The sequence below is a fragment of the Gracilinanus agilis genome, chromosome 3 (assembly GCF_016433145.1).
Source record: "Gracilinanus agilis isolate LMUSP501 chromosome 3, AgileGrace, whole genome shotgun sequence".
NCBI classification, from domain to species: Eukaryota; Metazoa; Chordata; class Mammalia; order Didelphimorphia; family Didelphidae; genus Gracilinanus; species Gracilinanus agilis.
Window position 1 is genome coordinate 241,999,203 of NC_058132.1, and position 21,524 is coordinate 242,020,726.

The 21,524-nt window shown below is 33.7% G+C and overlaps 1 protein-coding gene across 1 annotated transcript in view; it reads left to right on the forward strand.

The window, feature by feature from the left end:
* The window catches only part of TTN (titin), a 328,387-nt gene that overhangs the window by 186,492 nt on the left and 120,371 nt on the right, over positions 1-21,524 (forward strand). Inside the window, exons 165-176 of the mRNA XM_044669742.1 lie at positions 256-348; positions 1,263-1,382; positions 2,365-2,442; positions 5,163-5,270; positions 7,141-7,215; positions 9,773-9,850; positions 11,417-11,491; positions 13,299-13,388; positions 13,821-13,880; positions 14,125-14,214; positions 19,907-19,957; positions 20,576-20,977. Coding sequence (XP_044525677.1) covers positions 256-348; positions 1,263-1,382; positions 2,365-2,442; positions 5,163-5,270; positions 7,141-7,215; positions 9,773-9,850; positions 11,417-11,491; positions 13,299-13,388; positions 13,821-13,880; positions 14,125-14,214; positions 19,907-19,957; positions 20,576-20,977 — 1,320 coding nt within the window. The remainder of the gene's footprint in view (positions 1-255; positions 349-1,262; positions 1,383-2,364; positions 2,443-5,162; positions 5,271-7,140; positions 7,216-9,772; positions 9,851-11,416; positions 11,492-13,298; positions 13,389-13,820; positions 13,881-14,124; positions 14,215-19,906; positions 19,958-20,575; positions 20,978-21,524) is intronic.

Consider the following 21,524-nt stretch of genomic DNA (forward strand, 5'->3'; position numbering starts at 1 on the left):
CTCATTCCTTCAGCAACTTTTGATAAATTCTATATATTTGAATAGAATTTTTTATTCTTTACAGTCCATATTCTTTCCTTGTAATTAGCCTCTGTGACTAATCCAGTAGCAGTTTTCCCTTCATTTGTTGATTCTTCCTGTCATTAGATTAGCTACTGAGGCTGCTGTACAAGATCAGAATCCCACTCATGTATTCAAGTAAATGTCATGTATTTCTCAAGTGCCCAAAAGTAAAATTGACTAATATCTTTAAAGTGCCAGAAGTGCCAAAGAAACCTGTCCCTGAGGAGAAACCTGTTCCTGTTCCTGTTCCTGTTCCTGAGAAAGTAGAGTCTCCCCCACCAGAAGGTACATGTGACCTCACATATTTGTCTACTGTTTCTGAATCCTTAGAATCAGAGCTTTATCTTCCTTTTTCTTGTTTCTGCTTAATGATTTCTTAAAGATTTGTCTTACATTAGCTATCTTACTTAGATCTGAGAATTCCCAATACTATAAGTTTGCTTTGTCTACTAGAACAATTTGAATATGGCTCTGGCACCAAAATGAAACCTGGCTTCTTTCATATGTATAGTGGTCCATATAAGAGGGAGGATGACGGATACAAATGAGAGCCATGAATGTGGGCATGAATGAGAAAATGACATTCAAAAAGGAGTGTTTGTTCATGCAAATAAGAAAAAAGTAAAGTGCTGCACGCAAGTCTGACTAGCTTGTAAATCTTAATTTAGAAACTAGAAGTAAACTTGTTAAGAAGGCTATTTTACATCCATGTGAAGAATTAGAAAGGGGTGAATTGGAAGGCAAAAAGATGAGAGGGCTCTTAGTTAATGAACCAGTCTAGGCAAGAGTTCATGAGAGTCTGAACTTGGGTAATAGCAATAAGGTGTCAGGAGGCAATTCCTGGAGCAAAAAATATTTCAGGAACTGACAGAACAGGCAACCAATTAGATGCGGGTGAGGAGAGAGAAAGAAAAGAGTCAAAGATGATTCCAAGTTTTTTATTAAGACAATAGTGTTTGTTAATAGAAACAGGGAATCCAACAAAGACAAAATGTCTATTTTTCATACAATGTTATTAAATTTTAAAATGTTAGACTATTCTATGATGTGATTTTTCCCATATAAAATATGAGATTATTTGCAGGTGATAATGTGTATATCTGTAGTTTGACACAGTTATATGGCCAGTATTTTTGTGTCTATTGACATAGTTTGTTAACTTTGAAAATACCTTTAAAAATTAACTAATATCTTTAAAGTATATGAAGAACCTGAAGAAGTTGTTCCTGAAGTAGAAGAACCTGAAGAGGAAATACCAGTTCCTGAGGAGGAAGTACCTATTCTCATTCCTGAAAAGCCAGTCTCACCACCTCCTAAAGGTATAAGCAATACTAATTTTATTTGGAATAGTCTTTGACTCCATTAAAAAGATATTGCTTATCCTTCCATTAAGAAATAAAAGAGAATTCTTCCTCTTTTCATGAAGTCAACAAACATTTATTAAGCACCTACTAGGTACTAAGGGCTGGAGATACAAAAATAAGGCAAAACACAGACCCTGTTCTGAAGGAACTCATAGTCTAATGGGGAAAATTATCATGCAAACAACTTTGTACTACAAACAAGATATACATAGGATGAATTAGAGATAAAACTCAGAGGGAGGACACTAGTATAAAGGGAGGTCAGGAAGGGCATGAAAAATGTTGTTTTCCTAAAAGTTAGATATTACTGGCTGTAAAAAAGCTATTCAGACCCTTCTGTTCTGCTAGTAAATTAATTCAGCATACATCTGCTAAGCCATTTACAGTATTCAGAGGGAGACAATTTTCTGAATGAGATACCAAAAGCTTTAATAAATTTCCTTGCCTTCGTGGAATTGAAAAAAAAAGTTTAATAAAGGGGAAAAAAGACAGGTGAAAGTTGCTTTTCATACTCAAGAATGCAGAGTATATGAAATCCATTCATTTATCAGTAATCATCTTTCTTGATTCTTCAACTCTGACATTAAGTACAATTTGTGAAGATTTTAAATGTCATTGAATCTAAAAGGAACTCTTATCTTTAAAGTGCCTGAAGTACCCAAGGTCATCCCAGAAAAGAAAGTGCCTGTTGTCAAAAAACCAGAACCTCCACCTGCTAAAGGTACATTTGGAAAAGGATGGGGGTGAAGGTGGGAGGTATGAGGGGCAGGGAATATTTAGCCATTCTCATAATGATGTCTGAGATTTTATAATTTTCCTTGATTATGTTATGTGTTGTATGTATTCTGATCAACATGTTATCTAAATATGTGTGTGATAGTCACTTTTTCTATGGCTTTCAAATATCTAAAATTAAGTGAAACTAATATCTTTAAAGTACCTGAGGTGCCAAAGAAAGTTGTCCCAGAGAAGAAGGTTCCTGTTCCTAAAGAGCCAGAAGCACCACCAGTTAAAGGTATCTACATTATTATTGTTATAACAATGAAAAAGCCATTATCTTCCTCTATTCTTTGATAGTCTAGTAATGATTTATAATCTGTGTTTATTGTTACTCTGTTTTATTTCATTTCTTGGTGTCATTATTTTCTACTTGTGGTCAATAACACTTTTGATTTGTCCCGGTTAATATTAACACTGTCCCAGTAAGATTGATTCTCTTTCTGTCCCTAACACTTTGTAAATTCTTGGAATTCTCTTTAAAAACAACAACAACAACAAACTAATATCTTTAAAGTGCCTGGACTACCCAAGAAAGTTGTTCCACCAAAGAAGGAACCTGTCACTGTTACCAGAAAACCTGAAGTTCCACCAGCTAAAGGTATATACCACGAAGAAGAAAGAAAACTTCTCTTTTTCTTTGGCAGTTACAGATAATTTGTGTGTTTTTTAGGGTGTGAGTTCTGTATGAATTACAAGTCTTTCTCTGTAAAATCAAGTAATTAAGAGATGAAAGCTTTTAATATAATGCATGGCTTTTGTAGATGTTTTATAAGTTTTTGATGAATGAATGAATGAATGATTGAATGAATGAACAAAGATGAAAGCAGAAGAGAAAAACAGATGTGTAGACTTGAGCATGAATAGAAATCATGGCGAGACAGTTCTGTGGAATGCTATCCAATGATGTTATGTCAGAAGAAGATCTCTCTTTTGTGTTATATTATCTGGACTTTCTAGAATTTTGCGTGCTTCTCAAATTCTTAAAAGTAAAAGGAATTAATATCTTTAAAGTGCCTGAAGTACCCAAGATTAGTGTCCCAGAGAAGAAAATCCCTATTCCTGTTCAGGAAGAACCAGAAGTCCCACCAGTGCAAGGTACCCAGAACTACTACTTAAATCATGAACAGATCTTGATCAAGTTGTTTTTCTTAATTATCCCTCTTTGACCACAGAACTTGAGTCTTGTATTCATTCATTGTCTCTTGATGTATTGAGATGGACAGTACTTGAATGTTTGGAATCTAAGGGGCTCTTTAAGGGGGTTTTATGTTGAATGTGAGATTGCTATTTTGCCGTATAACATTAGAAGTGTAGCAGATTTAGTTATGGATGCCTTCTAAAGTGAAATCATATTTTTCAAGTGGAAGAGTCTCTTGAAGAGGTTATTTATGAAGAAAAAGCATCCATAACCATTGGTAGGAAGGAGACTCCTCCTGTTGAAGGTATTTTTTTTAATCTTATGTAAAATTTTGTGTTAAGACTCTCAAAATATTTAGAGGGTGTGATATATCTTATAATAATAAATTTCAAAGAGATCAGCTAGGTGGCTCAGGAGAATGAGAGCCAGGCCTAGAGATAGGAAGTCCTGGGTTCAAATCTGGCATCAATCACTTCCTAGATGTACAAGTCACTTGACCCCAATTGCCTAGCCCTTACTGCTCTACTGCCTTGGAATCAATACACAGTATTGATTCTAAGACAGAAGGGAAGGGTTTTTTTAAAAAGTAAATGTCAAAAAAGTCCATTCTTCTTTAATTATTACTTTCTCTTTCAAATAATTATAATCTTATTAGAACTAGAACAGTGAATGTGGTCATTTGTTGCTAATAAATAATAATAAATAATTCCCAAAGGCTAGAAAAGTACAATTTGAACCACCACTCTGAGAAAACTGAAATTGTTGAAAAGCCAAATGTATAACTAAGGATAGTTTTAAAATGATACCTTCTGGGGCAGAAGGTCCTGGGTTCAGATTTGGTCTCAGACATGACCTAGCTGCATGACCTTGGGCAAGTCACTTAACCCCAGTTGCCTACTCCTTACCACTCTTCTGCCTTGGAACTGATATTTACTATTGATTCTAAGAAGGTAAGGGTTTTTTTTTATTTCATTTTTAGTGATACCTTCTAACTCCTCAGAACCCACAAAATCAATCTTTCAGGGAAAAATTCTTTAAAATATCTGGGAGTTTCTGGCTACAGGCAAAAAATATTTTACCCATATTTTACAACTCTTTGAGCATGTGTGTGTGTTTATTTGTGTGTGATCATTAACTATGGTTTTTGTATCTCAGTATCTTATACATTACTGGTACTTTGAAGGAAGAAAATAATTCTTTCACTCTCTGGCAGTTTATAGTTAATTTTCTTAGGTGGGGGTGGTGAATGGGAAGGACAAAGTATTGTAAGCATTTGTAAAGTCATGAGTCTTGTTAAAAGACTATTGTGCAAATATAGTGGTCTTTCTGAAATTTTACAAATGACAGTCCTATATCCCTTGTCAATATTCTTTAAAGAACGAGAAATCATAAAGCAGATTGAGCCTGTGGTTCCAGAGCCTGAACCAGAACCTGAAGAAATACCAGTGAAAGGTATTCAGATTGTTAGGCTTAAACCTATGCCATTCTTCATAATCTTCTTCATCTTGAATTGTGTACTTTTTCGCAGTGTGCCACCATATTGTCTGTCTCATTGAATCTGTCCTTGAGGTTCTCTTATTTCAAATGTGTACTCAATTCTTATAATTCAGTGTCATTTATACAGTATGTTTCATGTCCAGTGTGGTTGTCTGAATGTGTATTTTGTCATGAAAAGTCTACTGTATCTTTCATTTTCTGTATAAGAAATATGTTACTTGTTTCATGTTATGTTTAGATAAGAAGGCATCTTTTTCTCATCTTGACATGCCTTCATAAAGATCTAGTAACCCTCCAGTAATAACTCTTTCAAATAATAGAACCTGAACCAGAAAAGAAGATTCCTGAGAAACCAAAACTCAAACCTCCACCCCGAGTCCCTGTTCCACCAAAGGAGGAAGTTAAAGAACAAGTGGTCCAGCTTAAAGGTACCAAGGAGACTGACTTTCAAAATGCTCTTAACTTGCTTTGAAATTTCTAATTGAATTTAAACGTGCTTCCAAAACCATGCCCTATTTTGGAAGTATCTTCTTTCAAGTGTTATTACGCTTTGCTTATTTAAACCAAATCATGTGATTTTCTGCTCTTTCTATTGCTTTTGCCTTAATTTCCTTCTGAAATATCTGATTTCTTGAAGCCTGCTAATCTTGCTAATCTAAAAACAAATGAAGAAATAGGCATTGTCTAATGCCTATCAAGAAATGTTTGATGCAAAAAAAAATTGTCAAAAAATGCCTATTTAGATAAGCTCTTCATTTGTCTTGATTCTAGGGCTTTCAATCCTAATTTCTTAAATTCTTTCCTTATTGCCTGTTTTTCAAGTCTGTTTGCCTACTCATTGTGGCCTTGAGCATGAGGAATATGTTGAGTTGTTTTGTGCCTTCTTGGCACCATCAATTTTCAAAGGTAGAATTTCGTTCTTGAAGAATGTTATGTCCCTCCAAACTTTCAGAAGGGAAAAACATTTTTATGGTGCCATAAACATGATAAGTATTCATTGATCACACTTCAGAAACAAGTACAAAGAGCTTCTCTTGCTCTTGAACATAAAATGGTGTCATTCAACTTCCATTTTAATATTATAGTGATAATCTGACTATCTAAAAGCAGAGGTGGTTCAGTGAAAACACTCATCATCCACTGGGTAGATTCCCAGCTTTTCCATTAATTAATCCTTTAAATTTCAGATTCTACTTTTTTGATCTTTGTTTTCTCTTTTTGTGAAATTCTAAAATAAGTCTTGATTTTTTTAAAAAAACAGAATCTTTGAGAGCTCTCACATAAAGAAAAAGGATTACTAACCTTGATATTTTAAACTTCAGTACCCTAAAAAATGGAGTATTCTCTCATGCAGTATTATCATATTTCCTTGACTCAATTATTTCAGTTATGGATGGACATTTTTCCCACCCAATTTTAAAAGAATACTTGAAGATGTTTGGGCTTCTCTTACAGTCTTAAGTTTTCTCTTAGTTTTTATCTATCTGAAGAAGAGAAAGTTTTCCAGTGGCATAAAATTTCTGTATTGTTAAAATCCAGGTTTTTAACTGAACTGAATGAATGAGGATAAAAGGAGGAATTGATTGCTCTTGCAACTTAACTATAGCAGATTGGCCTCAGGGTGAGGGAAAGGAATACAAAATTTACATCAGTTAAATATATTTTTTGCCATTTTCCTGATGACGTGAAGCCAAAATATGGCAGAATAATTACCAAAATATCTTATATCCAGCCCAGAATATTAGGGAAAGGGGGATAATAGCATTTATTTCAGTTATAACTGAGCAATAAAGGAAATTCAAGTTTAATTGGCCAGATTATACAAGTTATATTGAGGACTTTCTGCCTTATTTCATTCCACAAACATTTATTAAGTACACACTAAGTGCAAGGCACTCTGAAAGGGAACTCATTTCTTCAATGATCATTGCCTCACTATGCCAAAAATCTTTACCTGGAGTGTATGACTCATACTTAAGAGAAAATAAGTAAGAGAAAATTTTGCCTTCAGAATTTTAACATTCTGTACAAGAGATCAAACAATCATTCCAAACAGTGATCTTGAACTTAATCTTTCATCTCTAATTCTGGCTAAAGTTAAAATATACTGACAGTTTGCTTATTTTCTTGTTTCTTCTTTGGCTCTTCTTAACTGCTTTTAACATTGAATGGCTCTTAGCAAAAAAAAAAAAAAAAAAAAGATAAAAAATGCATTCTTGGGGCTGGGATCCTTTTCTTAAATCTCTTCTGAATAGTTTCAAAATGTCCCTATTAAAAACCCAATCATCTTCTTTAAAGCTGTTGTAAAGAAAAAGCCTCCTGAAAAACCTCCAGAAAAAGTTCCAGAAAAGGTGGAGTTTGCACCTCTGAAAGGTATCTTGTCATTGCAGAAAATATATTCATACAATAGAGATATGCTGGTTTCATGGTTTTGGTCTTTCTTATTTTGTGTCTTTAAATTTTATAAGATCATTATGGAAAATGTATTCATATACAGATTCCTCCATCATGCTTTTTGCTCTTCTTGTATCTGTAGAACTCTCATTTACCTATTGCTTTGTGTACCCATTATGATCATGCCTACATCATCCATTTACTCCTTTTTTTGTGTCAAAAAAAATCATAAGGTTATTGTCTTGAATTTGCAATAATTGTAAAAGCATTAGACATAAAAACATAATTCACACTGCGTTTTCCTCAACTTAATAAGCCTCCATGGGGGTGACTGGATATGTGTAGTAAAGGGAAAAATAAAATTTAGGTGAAAATGTTGATTTTCATAGTGATGGAAATATTTAGAGTTTTCACCTCTACAACATCATTTTTACAAAAGTTATAAGAAGTAAGACAAAAAATTCTTTTGTATAAATAAAGATTATTTTTTTGTTATCTGATTGGGAAGGATGAGTATCTCTTCAACTGTATAATGATTTTTCTCAAGGAATATATTTAATTTGCTTCCTCTACAAATATTTCTTAAATGCAGCAAACTAAAAATAGTTAGTCTAGGGCAGCCAGGTGGCTTAGAGGATAGAGTTCTAGTCCAGGAGATGGGAGGACCTGGGCTCTTATCTGGCCTCAGACACTTCTTAGTTGTGTGACCCTGGGCAAGTCAATTAACCCCAATTGCTTAGCCCTTGCCACCCTTCTGTCTTGAGATCAACACTTAGTATCAATTCCAAGGCAGAAGGTAAAGGTTTTTCAAAAAAGAAAGAAAATGTTAGTCCTAACAAAAGACCATTGCAATTATAGATCAATAATTTCAATAATTTATTTTGTTTGTTCTATTTTTCATTTTCAAAATTTTATTTATAAATAAAATTAAGACAAGTCCGTTGAAAAATGCTTTAAGTTTTTTCAACAGATGGATGATTACATTGATGGGATTTCCCCCACCAATGTAGGTTTCATGTCCTAGATCAGTAATGGGCAAACTTTTTAAAGAGGGGGCCAAAGGAAAGGAAATGCTCATCTGTCAGTCTGTTTCTAAGGCAACTCTTTCGAAGTTTCATTGTATTTGTGTACTACTCATTGTATTCATCAGATTAGGAATAATATCGTGCTGCTGGATAGAACATTTCAGGAGGCTACATCTGGCCTGCGGGCCATAGTTTGCCCATCATTGTCCTAGATAGTTATATGAGGTGCTATGATTAAATCATCATCATCATCATCATCATCATCATCATCATCATCATCACGTAGCAAACCTCCTAGGTCTTTAACTTTAGACCTATCCTCAGATTAAGCACTGTAGCTTTGTAATCTCTATCCTAAAATGAGACATCATTAGTGAGACGTTTCCCCATTAACAGAGGAAATAAAAATAAAATTATTCTTATTTACAATAAATATAGCTAATAGTATTACCCTGTGAATGAACATAATTAGATCTTTAGGGCTGAAGGTTTGGATGTGGTTTCTGCCATTGATTCACTTGGTATCATTGGTGAAGTCACTTAAACATTTTGTAGCCATACTTTCTTATCCATAAAATGTTACCTTTATGTATATTTACATTACACTGAGAACAAAAGGTTCTTTTTTATCACGACTACTTTTTAATGAATCCAAAATGTCTCATTTGAGGCATGAAATGGCAAATACTTAATAGAAATTCAGAATCCTATCTTGGTCAGTGACTCTAACTCCATGCCATACAGCTTAACGATATTTTAAAGTTGACCCTTACTGAACAAAGAACCCTTAGAACATAGAATTTGGGTCCTTGGAGGGATATTATATTTCATTAGCATCGTTATTGTTAATGTTATTGTTTACATACATAATTGCTAACAACATTAACGTCAACACCTCACAGGTGATGAACCTCCTTGCAACTGGCTCTGAGCTAGACTGGTCCTCAGTCAGCCGATAAGTTTAGTCAACCCTCCTACACTCAAAGTATCCTATAGTAGAACCTTTAGAACTTGCATTTAGCTTGCCCAGCCTTGGGGAACAAGTCCAAAATCACCAAATCCACCCCAAGTTGAAATATAACAATATCCCTTTTTTATGGAACTTTAATAAAGTTAATGATAACACATTTTGCACAATATTACCAATTGGTCCTACCATAATGCATTATAGTGCATGAGCATACAACTGTGTTAAATTTATAAAAAGTTAGTCTACAAATGTATTCATTTATTTTTCTACTTTCATACTGATATAATTACCCACTTTTAGTATTCCTGAAATTCTACAATTGGGATATATAACGAGCATTTTTAGTAGGAAAGTTTAAGCGACAATGCAAAGTATAATAATATTGATTGCACATATTAATTATACTTGTATGTGGTGATTACTTATTGTTAATATGTAGCTAAACAATTTGTTTAGGGAACATTTTTTATTGAGCACGTTTGTCTGCTTGTTTCTAATGCTCTAAAATAGTTTCACAATTTGCAATCATATTCTTTTAAAGCACCTGGTGAAAAGAAAGTTCGAAAATTACTTCCTGAACCTGAACCTAAGCCAAAGGAAGAAGTTGTTTTGAAAAGCGGTATAGTATATTCAGCATTGTATCAGATTGGGAAGTTCTCAAACTGGACTTGAAAGTTTACAAAGACTTTCTGTCCTTAAAAAAAAAAAAGATTCTCTGGTATTCTGAATTAATTAAAATTAAATAAACATTAAGGAAATTATCACTATAAAATATAAATTTTTTAAATTATTAAAGAAGACAGAATCTTTGTGGACTTTCAGAATGTTTTGACATTTATGATATTAGGATCTATGTTTTGCTAAAACTAAAGTCACTAAATTTATGATATTATGAACTAATAATAATAAGGAACATAGTCTTTCTAGTCCTGGCATTTTTATAGGCAAACCCAAAAGCAGAATATTGCATTCAATTCAAAATGCTTAGTCATTAATATCATATATAATTATTAAAGTGTGATATAGGTTTTCTAAATCTAATCTGAAGGATGCTGGAATATAATTAACTTTCACTTCCTATTTATAGAAGTTTTGAATTAACAGCACATTGTTAAAGAAACAAGACCTAAGAGTGATTTTTCATGGTATTGATTTCTATGCCTCCTTACTGCAGGGGTTCTTAACTTTTTTTTTTCCCGTTGTGGACTCAGGAGTTTTAAATGTTTGGTGTGAACATTTATACTTTGGAAATTGGAAAATACTACAAAGAAAGGCTTGATTTATTATTTCAAATGATTTTCTAGACTTAAGAAAAGGATGGAGAAAATGTTAATAATGCAGATTAAACTTAAAAATGTCATACATATATTTTCCCCCAGAAAGCCAGTGGTTAAACATTTAGCAGCATACATCTACATAGATCTGATGAAGTGCATGATCCCTCCCTCAGAATGTTTTTAAATACATAAAATGAAATATATAAGATTTCAAAGGAAACCAATCATATTTAAATAGTTACAAAAATAGGGCAGCTGGGTGTGATAGTGATTAGAGTGCTAGCTTAAAGTCAGAAAAACTCATCTTCCTGAGTTCAAATTCAGCCTCAGACGCTGATTGCGTGACCCTGGGCAAGTCACCTTACCCTCTTTGCCTCAGTTGCTTCATCTGTAAAATGGGTTAGAGAAAGAAATAGCAAACCATTCTAGTACCTTTGCCAAGAAAACCCCAAATGGGGTCAAAGAAAGTCAGACATCACTGAAAATGACTGAACAACAATAACAAAAAGTTACTAAAATATATTTTTAAAGTTTCATAGATTCCAGGTTAAAAACCCCTGTAAGAAGGCATCTTCTTAAGGCATCTACTATAATTATATCACTTATACAAATACTTCTAATGCTTATTAATAATCTTCCTTAAAAAATTAATGCTTTTAAAATATTTTTAGAATGTGTTAAATTTGTATAGTATTTGAGCCCTTTTTTCTTCCCAGTAATGAAGACTATAAATCCAATTATTCTTATGCTCATTTGAACCTTTGGGTTGCTTTAAGTTCCTATCTAGAATCAAACATTCAAGGGCAACAAGTTGCATGCTGTCTGTTTCCATGTGCATTATGTGTGAATTTCATCCTTGTCTTCATGATCATATCATGGTTTATAAATAAACCTTTTTGTCTTTAAAGTTCTTAGAAAGAGACCTGAGGAAGAAGAACCTAAAGTAGAGCCTAAAAAAGTAGAAAAGATTAAAAAACCTACAGGTAGGAAGCACAATTACAGTAATAGTTTATGAACTTGATTTTTTTAACAGAATGAGAACTTTCACAAAAGGTTTATTGAATCAAATGTCAACATTATTGTCATCCATTGCTCATTATTTCATCTGTAATGTATGTAATATATTTCATCTGTAATCATGCTTCACCATTACCTGCTTTCTGCTTCCATTTTATAATTTTCATATTTTTATCCTTTTTATTTTTAATATTTTCAGAATTGTTATTCTTTTCTATACCACTCCAATTCTTCACTGAAATTAAAACAATCTAATTTACTGAACTGATGTAATTAAATTATAGTTCTTATAGTAGCTTCAGAATACCCAAGCCTCAATGGGTTGGCACCAATATTGGATTGGCCAACAGATAGGGTTGAATTTTATTCAAACTGTTTCTGGGTAGATTTAAAGAATTTTAAGACTAAGTTGTCATAGAACCAGCAGTGTACTCAAAGGTATCAGGGGAAATTTAATAAATTCAGTGGAAAAAAATGCGCAGGTAAAGTAGCTTTTGTCTCAGACTTCATATTCCAAAGGTTGTTGGGTTCTGGCTGAGCTTCGGTATTCTGCCTCAACTAACTGAGAAATACTTGTTATCCAGACAGTACCCAAGAAAAGGTTCAGCCCATTTTTCATTTATTTATTTTTCCCTGAATGTTGTTTCTAAAACTTGTATTTCTCTTAAAGTAAGAGTTGCCGAAGGGTCTAGAGTTAGCTCCTCATCTTGAAAGACCCTTAAGAGACTGATTCAGGGCTAATCAAAGATTTGGACCTATTGAAAAGTGATTTAGTTTAGAATTTGTTTAACCATTGTCTAAATTCTCCTTGTCAAACATATTGACTCCTTCTAACTGAGAACAGAAGACCCTCTGGACAGATATTCTTTATACAAGAAATGACCTGAAGTAGAATTGGGACTCTTACTATTTTTATTAGTAGGAAGATAGTATGACCACTATTATTTAAATTTTGGGATTGGGCCTCATTCATTGATACCTTTTCCTAGAGTCACGATTTGCAAACTACCTCATAGAATAACTGCAAGGCACCTAAAAAGTCCCTTTAAAGAAGTATGTTCCATTGAACAGTCAACAAGTGTTTATTGCAGACTTTGTCTAAACGTCTTCCCATTAGTCCTCTTCTTCCCATCCCCACTAAATACTATGATTCAAAGCACCTAGATATGACAGCCTTATACCATAGTTCACTACCTCACCAATCCATGACATTCGGCATGGGGATGAACAGTGAATTGAAGTACCTTCAGAATCAAAAAAGATCAAATCTAGACAACATTGGAGAAAGGCCAATTTCAAAACAATTTGGAATCAATCAGCCTTTTGAAATAATCCCATTGTTATGGGAAAACCCAGGCAAGAAGTTAAACATCTATTTTTTTGCCAGTTGCAAAAAAATGTTTTTCTTGCTAGAAACAACAGAAAGTTTTCCCAGTCACAATAAATGGCTCAGAGAATTTGTAAGAAATTGCAGTGGACATGATTACCAGTGTCGATTTTTCATCTTTAGTTGTATAAACTAATGACAAGTCTTTAGAACCTATATGGGAAAGAAATGTGGAAAGAAAATCACTAGGGAGAAAATAATAGAAACAAAGAACAATAGCCGCAGTTAATTTATTTTTAAAAGTCACTATACTATTGATTTCCTACCAAAGAAACAATGGATTTTTATTTTTAATTTTTATTTTAAAATTTTAATAAAATATCTGTTGCTAAATGCTAGCCAATAGAATGAAAATTATATTAAAAGATTCATTTACTATTTTAAAGTACCAGAACCACCAAAGAAGGCTGTTGATGAAATTGAAGCACCCCCACCTGTCACCAAAAAAGAAAGGAAAGTTCCAGAACCAACAAAAGGTACAAATATTGGCATTTTCCTATCACTTAAATGTTATCACACATGAAAAGATATAGTCTTTGCTATTACACTGGCTATAAGTAATTAACACAAAAACTAAGCCAGAGCTTTGTTTAAATTTATTATTATATTTTATTGGCTAATGATTAGGTCTCTGCCACATGTTAATGGTTTTAAATTAACATATAGAAATGTATATTTGGGTGAAATAATATAGATAAGTTAAATTATACCAATAAAAGTAAATTTGCTGCTTGTGGCATTTTCTTTCCCCCCTTAGCTTGATTAAGGGAAAAGTAAAATGAATTGTTTTCCATAATGGATACGTACCTAACCAAGATATTTCAACTTCTATTCCCCCACCCCAACCCCCACTTTATGGCATTTGGGGAGCAACATGGTAACCTTTTTATTTTCTGGTATCCTTTAAGTGGCTGAAATCAAACCAGCAATACCTCTCCCTGCACCACCTGAACCAAAACCTGCACCAGGTAAGAGCTTCCATCAGGATATTTAAAGTCCATATTCCTACATGTCTTTGTACTCTAATGTTAAGCAGTTTATAGTGGAATAAGACAGGCATCAATGTTATATACCACAGATGGGTTTATTGCTTGGACAAGTAAAATTAAATTTCTTATTTTCTCTAGTGAACATCTAAGACTACTAGATTATCAGATTAGGGTTCACAAGGTAAATGCAGATAAAATTAATGGAATTGAAATCTCTTTCCAGAAGTAAAAGTTGCTAAGCCGATTGAACCCCCACCAACACCAGTACCTGCTCCTGTACCTGTTACAGTTCCAGTAGTTGGAAAGAAAGCAGGTATTTATGTTGCTTTGCTAAATTGGTTTTTCTCTTACTAGTGAGACATGAACATTTTTGCTGTAGAATGTAGATAGAATCATAGAGATAGAATCTATCATTTCCATTTTTGTTCATGTTCCATTTTGATCATGTACATTTCCATGAAAGTTTTCTGTATCTGATAATCTTTTCATTTAAATATTAACTATTTGGCCTTTTTCAAAAGTCTTTGTTGTTGTGTTTTGGCCCGTATGTACATTTTTGTGTTGTGTTGGTTTCCCTGTATGTTTTTTCAAGTGTTAATTCCTATTGAAGGTGCCAGAGAAAGAAATCCTCCTCCTTTTTACAGAAAGAGAACAATATATTTAGGCTCAAATGCGTCTTATACTTCCCCAACCTGTCCCTTCCATTTCTCAGGAAAAACTCTGTACATTTGGGTTTGATAGTCTCTTAAACACTTGGGCGTGAGACATTAGAAAATTAATAATAATGAGACAATGATTTTTCCACATATAATCACTCAAAATGGTATGGAAATATTCAAGTAATAAAAATGTTAGAGCTAGAAAAGGTCTTAAAGATCATCTTTTCAAAGCTTCTCGTTTTAGAGATGGGCAAACTGAGACCATAAAAAGAAAATAATTTGCCCTGTGTTACAGAGCTAATAAATGTCAGAGACATACCTGAGCACATCTTCCAATTGTTCTTTTCTCTGTCATACTGCCTCCAAAATGTAGATTCAAGAATCCAATATTTATACGTGGTTTCTTAGTCTGTCAATAATTGATAATTATGTTATGAATCAAGAAGGCCCTAATTTGATTTCTGAAAAGAAATTTTTTCTGAACTTATCACCACATCTTTGGAAAAATCCAGCAAACTTGAATGTACTTGTGATTGTGGCCCATGTGATGTTAAAGGGAAAAAGTGTTCTGTGTTCCTTTCATTGCAGGTTCTAGTTGAAATTTTTATCTTAAAATATTTGTTCCTTATACTTATGCTTATGGAATATTTTTCTACTTTTGACTTCTATAATTTAAATGTGACACCTTTATAGGTGCAGAAAAACATGATGCACTATCCATTTTAAAGCAGAAAGGTATAACACAAGCCACCAAAGAGCTCAAAGTTGAAATACCTGGAAGACAAGAGGTATCCTCTACAGGTGAGAAATACCTACCTATAAAGGACTATATGAAACTAGAAGCATCTGAAAAGGTTAAAGTAGAAGAAACACCTGAACAAAATGTGCTACTTGAAACACCTGAGAGGTTATCACAAAATGAGAAGGGAAAACTTTTTCTTGAAGAATTTTTTCCTGTCCATAAAGAATATGAACAGGAAAGTACTCTTGTTCCTTCAAAACTAACTCTAACAGGGCTCAATGCCCTGGAAGATGTGGCTAAAAGAAGAATGGGGACAATAAACGTGGAAGATAAAGTCATTTGTGCAGCTGTTGAATTTAATGAAAGAATTTCAAAAGAATGGAATGAGGAAATGAAAATAGGTGCTTATAAGGAAGATGAAGAAACCCAGTCATCCAAGGAGACTGATCTTCCACTAAAAGAAACAGAAGAGATTCTCTTAAGGGAACAAGTCCCAGAATCTCCTGAAAAGATCAGTTTAATCTCCAGAGGGAAATCTGACCTCAGATATAAAGATACTGAGCCTCAGGGAAATAGAGGAGAAGGAATTTCTGAAGAAAAACTTCAGATCCTTCAGAAAACAAAAAAGAACATTGATGTACTAGAAAAGCCAAAAAATAGTTATGGCCAGATGAAAGATGACAGCATTTATGGGGATGATTTAATTAGTCCTCCAAAAAAGATAAAGGAAGTTGACCAGGTAATTGAAGGAAAAGTCCATATAACAACATCTGATTTGAAGAAAGCTATAGACTTAGTCAAAGAAAGTCAAGGTCCTATTGCAGAGGCTAAGGAAACAGATAACACTTTGCAAGAGAAAAAATCATTTGAACTCAAAGAAAAAGAAAAGGAAGACAAAGAAGTAGATAGAGGGGAAATAGAAGCCAAGGCAATATTGGAAGCACAAGTAAAGAAAGAAGTTGAAAATCTAGAAACTGTAGAAGTAGAAATTTTAGGGCACGCAGTAACAACAAAATCAGATATAAAAGAACACAAATGGAAACCTGAGCCAAAACAAAGCATAATTTCAACAAATGAACAGGATGTTGAGGCTTTCTTAGGAAAGGCTAAAAAATCAGATGACCTAAGTGATATTATAAATTCCAAGTCTCCAAAGGCAGCTCCCCTCGATTTTTCCATGGTTGAGAGGCAGAAAGCACAGGAAAATGTTCTGGTATTTCAAAAAATGCCTGAAAGTGAAAAGGAAGAAAATAAAACTCTTAAAGCGAAGATATTTGAAAATAAATTCTTTGTTGTAGAAGAGCCTCCAGTTTTTAAAAAGGACCTTGATCTTATAAAAGATTTTAGTCCTGAAGAGGATGTATCAGAGGAGGAAGAAGAAGATATAAACTGGGACTTGGAATTGGCTGAACTTTCTGAAGATTCTGGTGGTCTTTCAGAAAATATTTGGGAGTGGGAAGAATATGAACTGCCCAAAGGAAAGTCTGATGAAAGGCGAGGTGAGAAAGGTTAATCCAAACTCATGCAAAGAGATCATCCTACATGCTTGGGTTTTGGAGAGGATCGTCCTTTGATCCATTTGTGTTCATTTGTCAGTTTTGTCTATGTCTTTTAGCAATGTTCATCTGTCTTTTGAATTGTCTTATTCACATTCAAATATCTTTGCCCACCTGAGCATTAAGCCAGCAGAGCAGCCAGGCTTTGAGCTTTTAGTTAAGTTTGGCTTTTTTTTTTTTTCTTTTGTGCTGTGTGCTAAGTTTTATCCTCTGGCAACTTGCAATTCATTTTTGTTTCATTGCTTGAAAAATTGATGTCCCACATTTCATGTAGCTTGAACATATATATTTGCACTGATGATGCATGATAAGTGGTCCAACAAAAAGCCAAAGACAGAAGCACAAAAAGTAGAAAGTAAAACAACTAGTAATAATAAGATATAGCAAATTTTGCAAACTGAGTAAAAACATTTTGTTGCATTCCTCATTGTCATGCATTTCATTTATACAACTTATTTGATTTTCTTCATTTAAAATATAAGAATTTGAACTCAATTTTTTAGACTTGAATAGCCAGAAAATATCTGTGTGAGCTCTTTTCGATGCAATTAAAATACGCTAGAAATAGAATCCCTTTCTAATTATGTTTTTAAAAATACACTGACTCTTAATTTAAAAGGTTATTTTACTTATTCTAAGATGATTTCATTTTTTTCTTTCCAGATTTGCCATTGTCTTTTCTCCAAATAAGTTTGATTCCACCTACTAATAGTTTAGTTACAATTAAAGCTTGAACCCAGTTCCAGATTTGCTCTTCTTTTCTAAACCAGAACATCAAAGCAGTTTTTATGATAGATATTGCTAACTTCAAATCAATGATTATTATTTCTACTTCATGATGATTTGTATTAGCATAGTAGTGAGAGAAGGAATTATGTTTTAGAAAAATGCATTGATAATTTAGTATTCTGATACTTGATAGAGCATCAGTCTCATTCATATGGATGACTTCTCTTCCAGTGGAAAGCTTAATTCTTCTGCATCTATTCTTATTCTAACCTTTTTGATAAATTAATCCTCCACAGAGGATACACCAAATGTTCCAAATGTTCTAGGTGAACTAGATTGGACTAGATGATCTAGGATCATTGGACTAGAATATCTTATTCATGGGATTATTTTGTATTTCAAGAACCCCAATGTATCAACTCTGTTCTCTCTTATTCTCACTACATGACAATGTAACCTTCCTTTCCAGTTATACACGTCCTTTCCAATGCTTTTGATGCCATTTCCCATGAGTGAGTCATTGGTAGTAATGCACTACAATGCACTTATGTCCATTAGATATCTTTCCATTATCTTTTGGGTTTACTTGTCAGTTTGGTTTTTAATAAATGAAGTGTCATGATTTTGCATCATATTACCATTTCTTTAAGAATATTAATATTAAGGAGGTTGGCTTTTGTAGCATAGAATAGTTAGGGGTAATTAAAAGCATTGAAGATTTTCTCAAATGCTTTTCAGCTAGATCTCCTATTACTAAATTCTAGGCCCCAGGCACTGTCCATCTATAGTGCTTATCCAAGATAAAGACATTGATGAGTAACTTGGCAATTTGCCTCTTTACTTGAATGGTGCAGCTTAGGAAGAATATGTTTTTAATTTGAGAAATATAGAAAAGAGAAAGGATTCATGATGTGTGGCAGAATGTGGTTTTATTAGACATGGCACAGGAATTAGAATCTCTAAGTAGCTGAATGACTCATGTACTTGCCATTCCAGAGGTCTGCCACTGGGGTGAGGAGGAGTGAGGAAGGAGGAGGAGGAGGAGGGATGGAATCATCTATTTTAAGCCTTTTTTTTCCCTACCTCCTTACCCAGACTTCTTAGGAATTTCCAAGGATTTAACTCCTTTCTCAAGCAAATCAAACTTTTAGAGAAAAAAAACTTTATAACTAGACCTTAGTAAGTACACTCATAAGATGACATTCACAACAATTTCCCTTCTCAAAATGAGAACATAAATTTTCTCATTACAATCTCTAATTTCTGTTCAAAAATACATTGGTAACTTATTCTAGCATGATTCTGTAGCTTGTAGTATTAGAACTGGAAGAGACCTTTGGATCATCTAGTCCAATCCTCTGTTTTTTACAGAAGAGGAAAATGAGGTGTAGACTTGTCCAAAAGTGGCAGAAACAGAGCTTGAACTCCACAGCTAAAGACTTAAGCCCAGTGCTCTTTTTACCGAATCATTTTAATGCACAGTTTGCCCTGAGACCCACTTGCATTTCTTAGAAGCAATTTTTTTTCTTATGGCCAATAGTTCACAATTTGACTTTCCCCACCCAAGACAAAGAAAAAAGGCTTGCAGAATAGTAGGGTAAGGACTAAGACCTATGAGTTCATTGATGTAAGGAACTCTCAATGAGTAATTTATCAATACATGTCAAAATCTCCTCTACAACACACAGTTTTTTTTAACTCTTACTTTCTGACTTAGTAACAACTCTAAGACAGAAAGCAAGAGCTAGGTAAATGGGGTTAAATGACTTACCCAGAGTTACATAGCTAGAAAGTGACTGAGGTCAAATTTGAACCCAGGAGCTACTGACTCAAGGCCTGATGCTCTATCCAGTGAGACACCTTGCCTCCATTTGCACAATATAGTCTTAGAGAGTTGCCTATAACCCTGAGAAGTTAAGTGACTTGCCCAGGATCACATAATTAATAGATGTCAGAGGCAGGACTTGAATGCAGCTCTTCTTGACTCTAAGGCCAGTTTCATATCCAATACACTGCAGTATATTTTCCAAGAGAGTAGAAAGAAAAATATCCAGAGTAAAATAATCATTTTCTTTTTCAAGGCTTTACATTTTTTCCTTCTAATTAATATATAAATTTTGATGTTTCGATTAAACAAATTGATTCCAGAATATACTTCTTGGCATTAAAAATATTCTATCCATAAGTTGTATAAATATTTGGATAGGTTCTTTTTTGGTGTAAATATATATATTAAAGAACATGCTGTTTGTCTTTTTTTGCCAACATAAAAGAAATTTAAGATTTTTCTAACTCTTTTTTTTTTCCTTTTTATTTCAGAAGCCAAAGCACCTAAAGAGGAAGCAGCCAAACCTAAAGGTCCTATCAAAGGTAAAACAAACCAAAAGACCAAAAACTTTGTCTCTGTGATTGTATTTTAGTATTGATTGCTATAAAAAATTCCTCAGCTTTATACTCAGAGATGAGGGTTAGTTACTCATGCTCATTATTACTAGCATGTTGTACTGAGACCATTTAGGAATCTGAATCTATTAGTCATAGAATTCTATATAATATACAGGATAAAAAGATGTCTTTTGGGAAAGGTGAACATCTTAGGAAAACCAGTATTAGATACATGGTCTTGCAAATCTTCAGTGTAATAAATATATAAAAGCACTTATGCACATTTTTATTCACGATATTTATATATGACAAATAAAATAATCAGATATTTTTATTAGCCGTTGTTTCTTTTGGTATCTTTTATTATCAAATGATCCTTCCAGCTGAAAGGTAGGCAATATAAATTGAAGGTGAACTTTCAGTTGGTTAGCTTTGAATTTTCTTTTCTCATCCTTTTTGCTGTTTTATCACCAATTTTCTAAACTGGCAACAGGGTTATATTATATATAAAATCTCATTTATATATAGCTTAACTATCCTAACCAGTCTTACAAATCCAAATCTCCAAGGTAAAGTAATTTTCTTTGTATTCTTCTCCATCAGGCGTAGCCAAAAAGACTCCTTCTCCAGTAGAAATGGAAAAGAAAAAGCTGAGACCAGGAAGTGGGGGCGAGAAACCTCCTGATGAGGCCCCTTTCACCTACCAATTGAAGGCAGTGCCCTTGAAATTTGTGAAAGAAATCAAAGACATTGTCCTGACAGAAGCAGAGTCCGTTGGTTCTTCCGCCATCTTTGAATGTCTTGTTTCCCCCTCCACTGCCATCACAACCTGGATGAAGGATGGAAACAATATCCGTGAGAGCCCCAAACACAGGTTCATCGCAGATGGTAAAGACAGAAAGCTGCATATCATTGATGTCCAACTTTCAGATGCTGGTGAATACACTTGTGTTTTGCGTCTGGGGAATAAAGAAAAGACCTCCACAGCAAAACTGGTTGTTGAAGGTAATCACAAGCCTTTCTAAAATTCTTTAAATTCAGCTTTTCCTGATAGCTTTGTGGCAACTTTAAGGTATAATTATAAGCAATATGATTACTATTTTTGAAGGATTTGACATCTAATGTGAATTATATTTTGTATATGAATAAATATATAATGTATATGGACAAATATATAACTGTAATAATAATGCAAGAAGCCTTTCTCAGTCCTCCTTTAATTACAGTACCTTCCCTCTGAGATTACCCTTAATTTATCCTGTCTATATCTTATTTGTACATAATTGTTTGCGTGTCATCTCCCTGATTAGACAATGTTTTCCTAAAGAGTAGCTAGGGTCCTAGAGTCAGGATGACTTGAGTTCAAATCCAGCCTCTTACACTTAATAACTAGGTGACTTTGAATAAGTCACTTAACTTCTGCTTGTCTCAGTTCCCCCATCTATAAAATGGGAACACTAATAACAACCACCTCCCTGGATTATTGAGAAGATGAAATGAGAAAATATTAACAGTGCCTGCCACATAGTAGGTGCTATATAAACACTAGTCG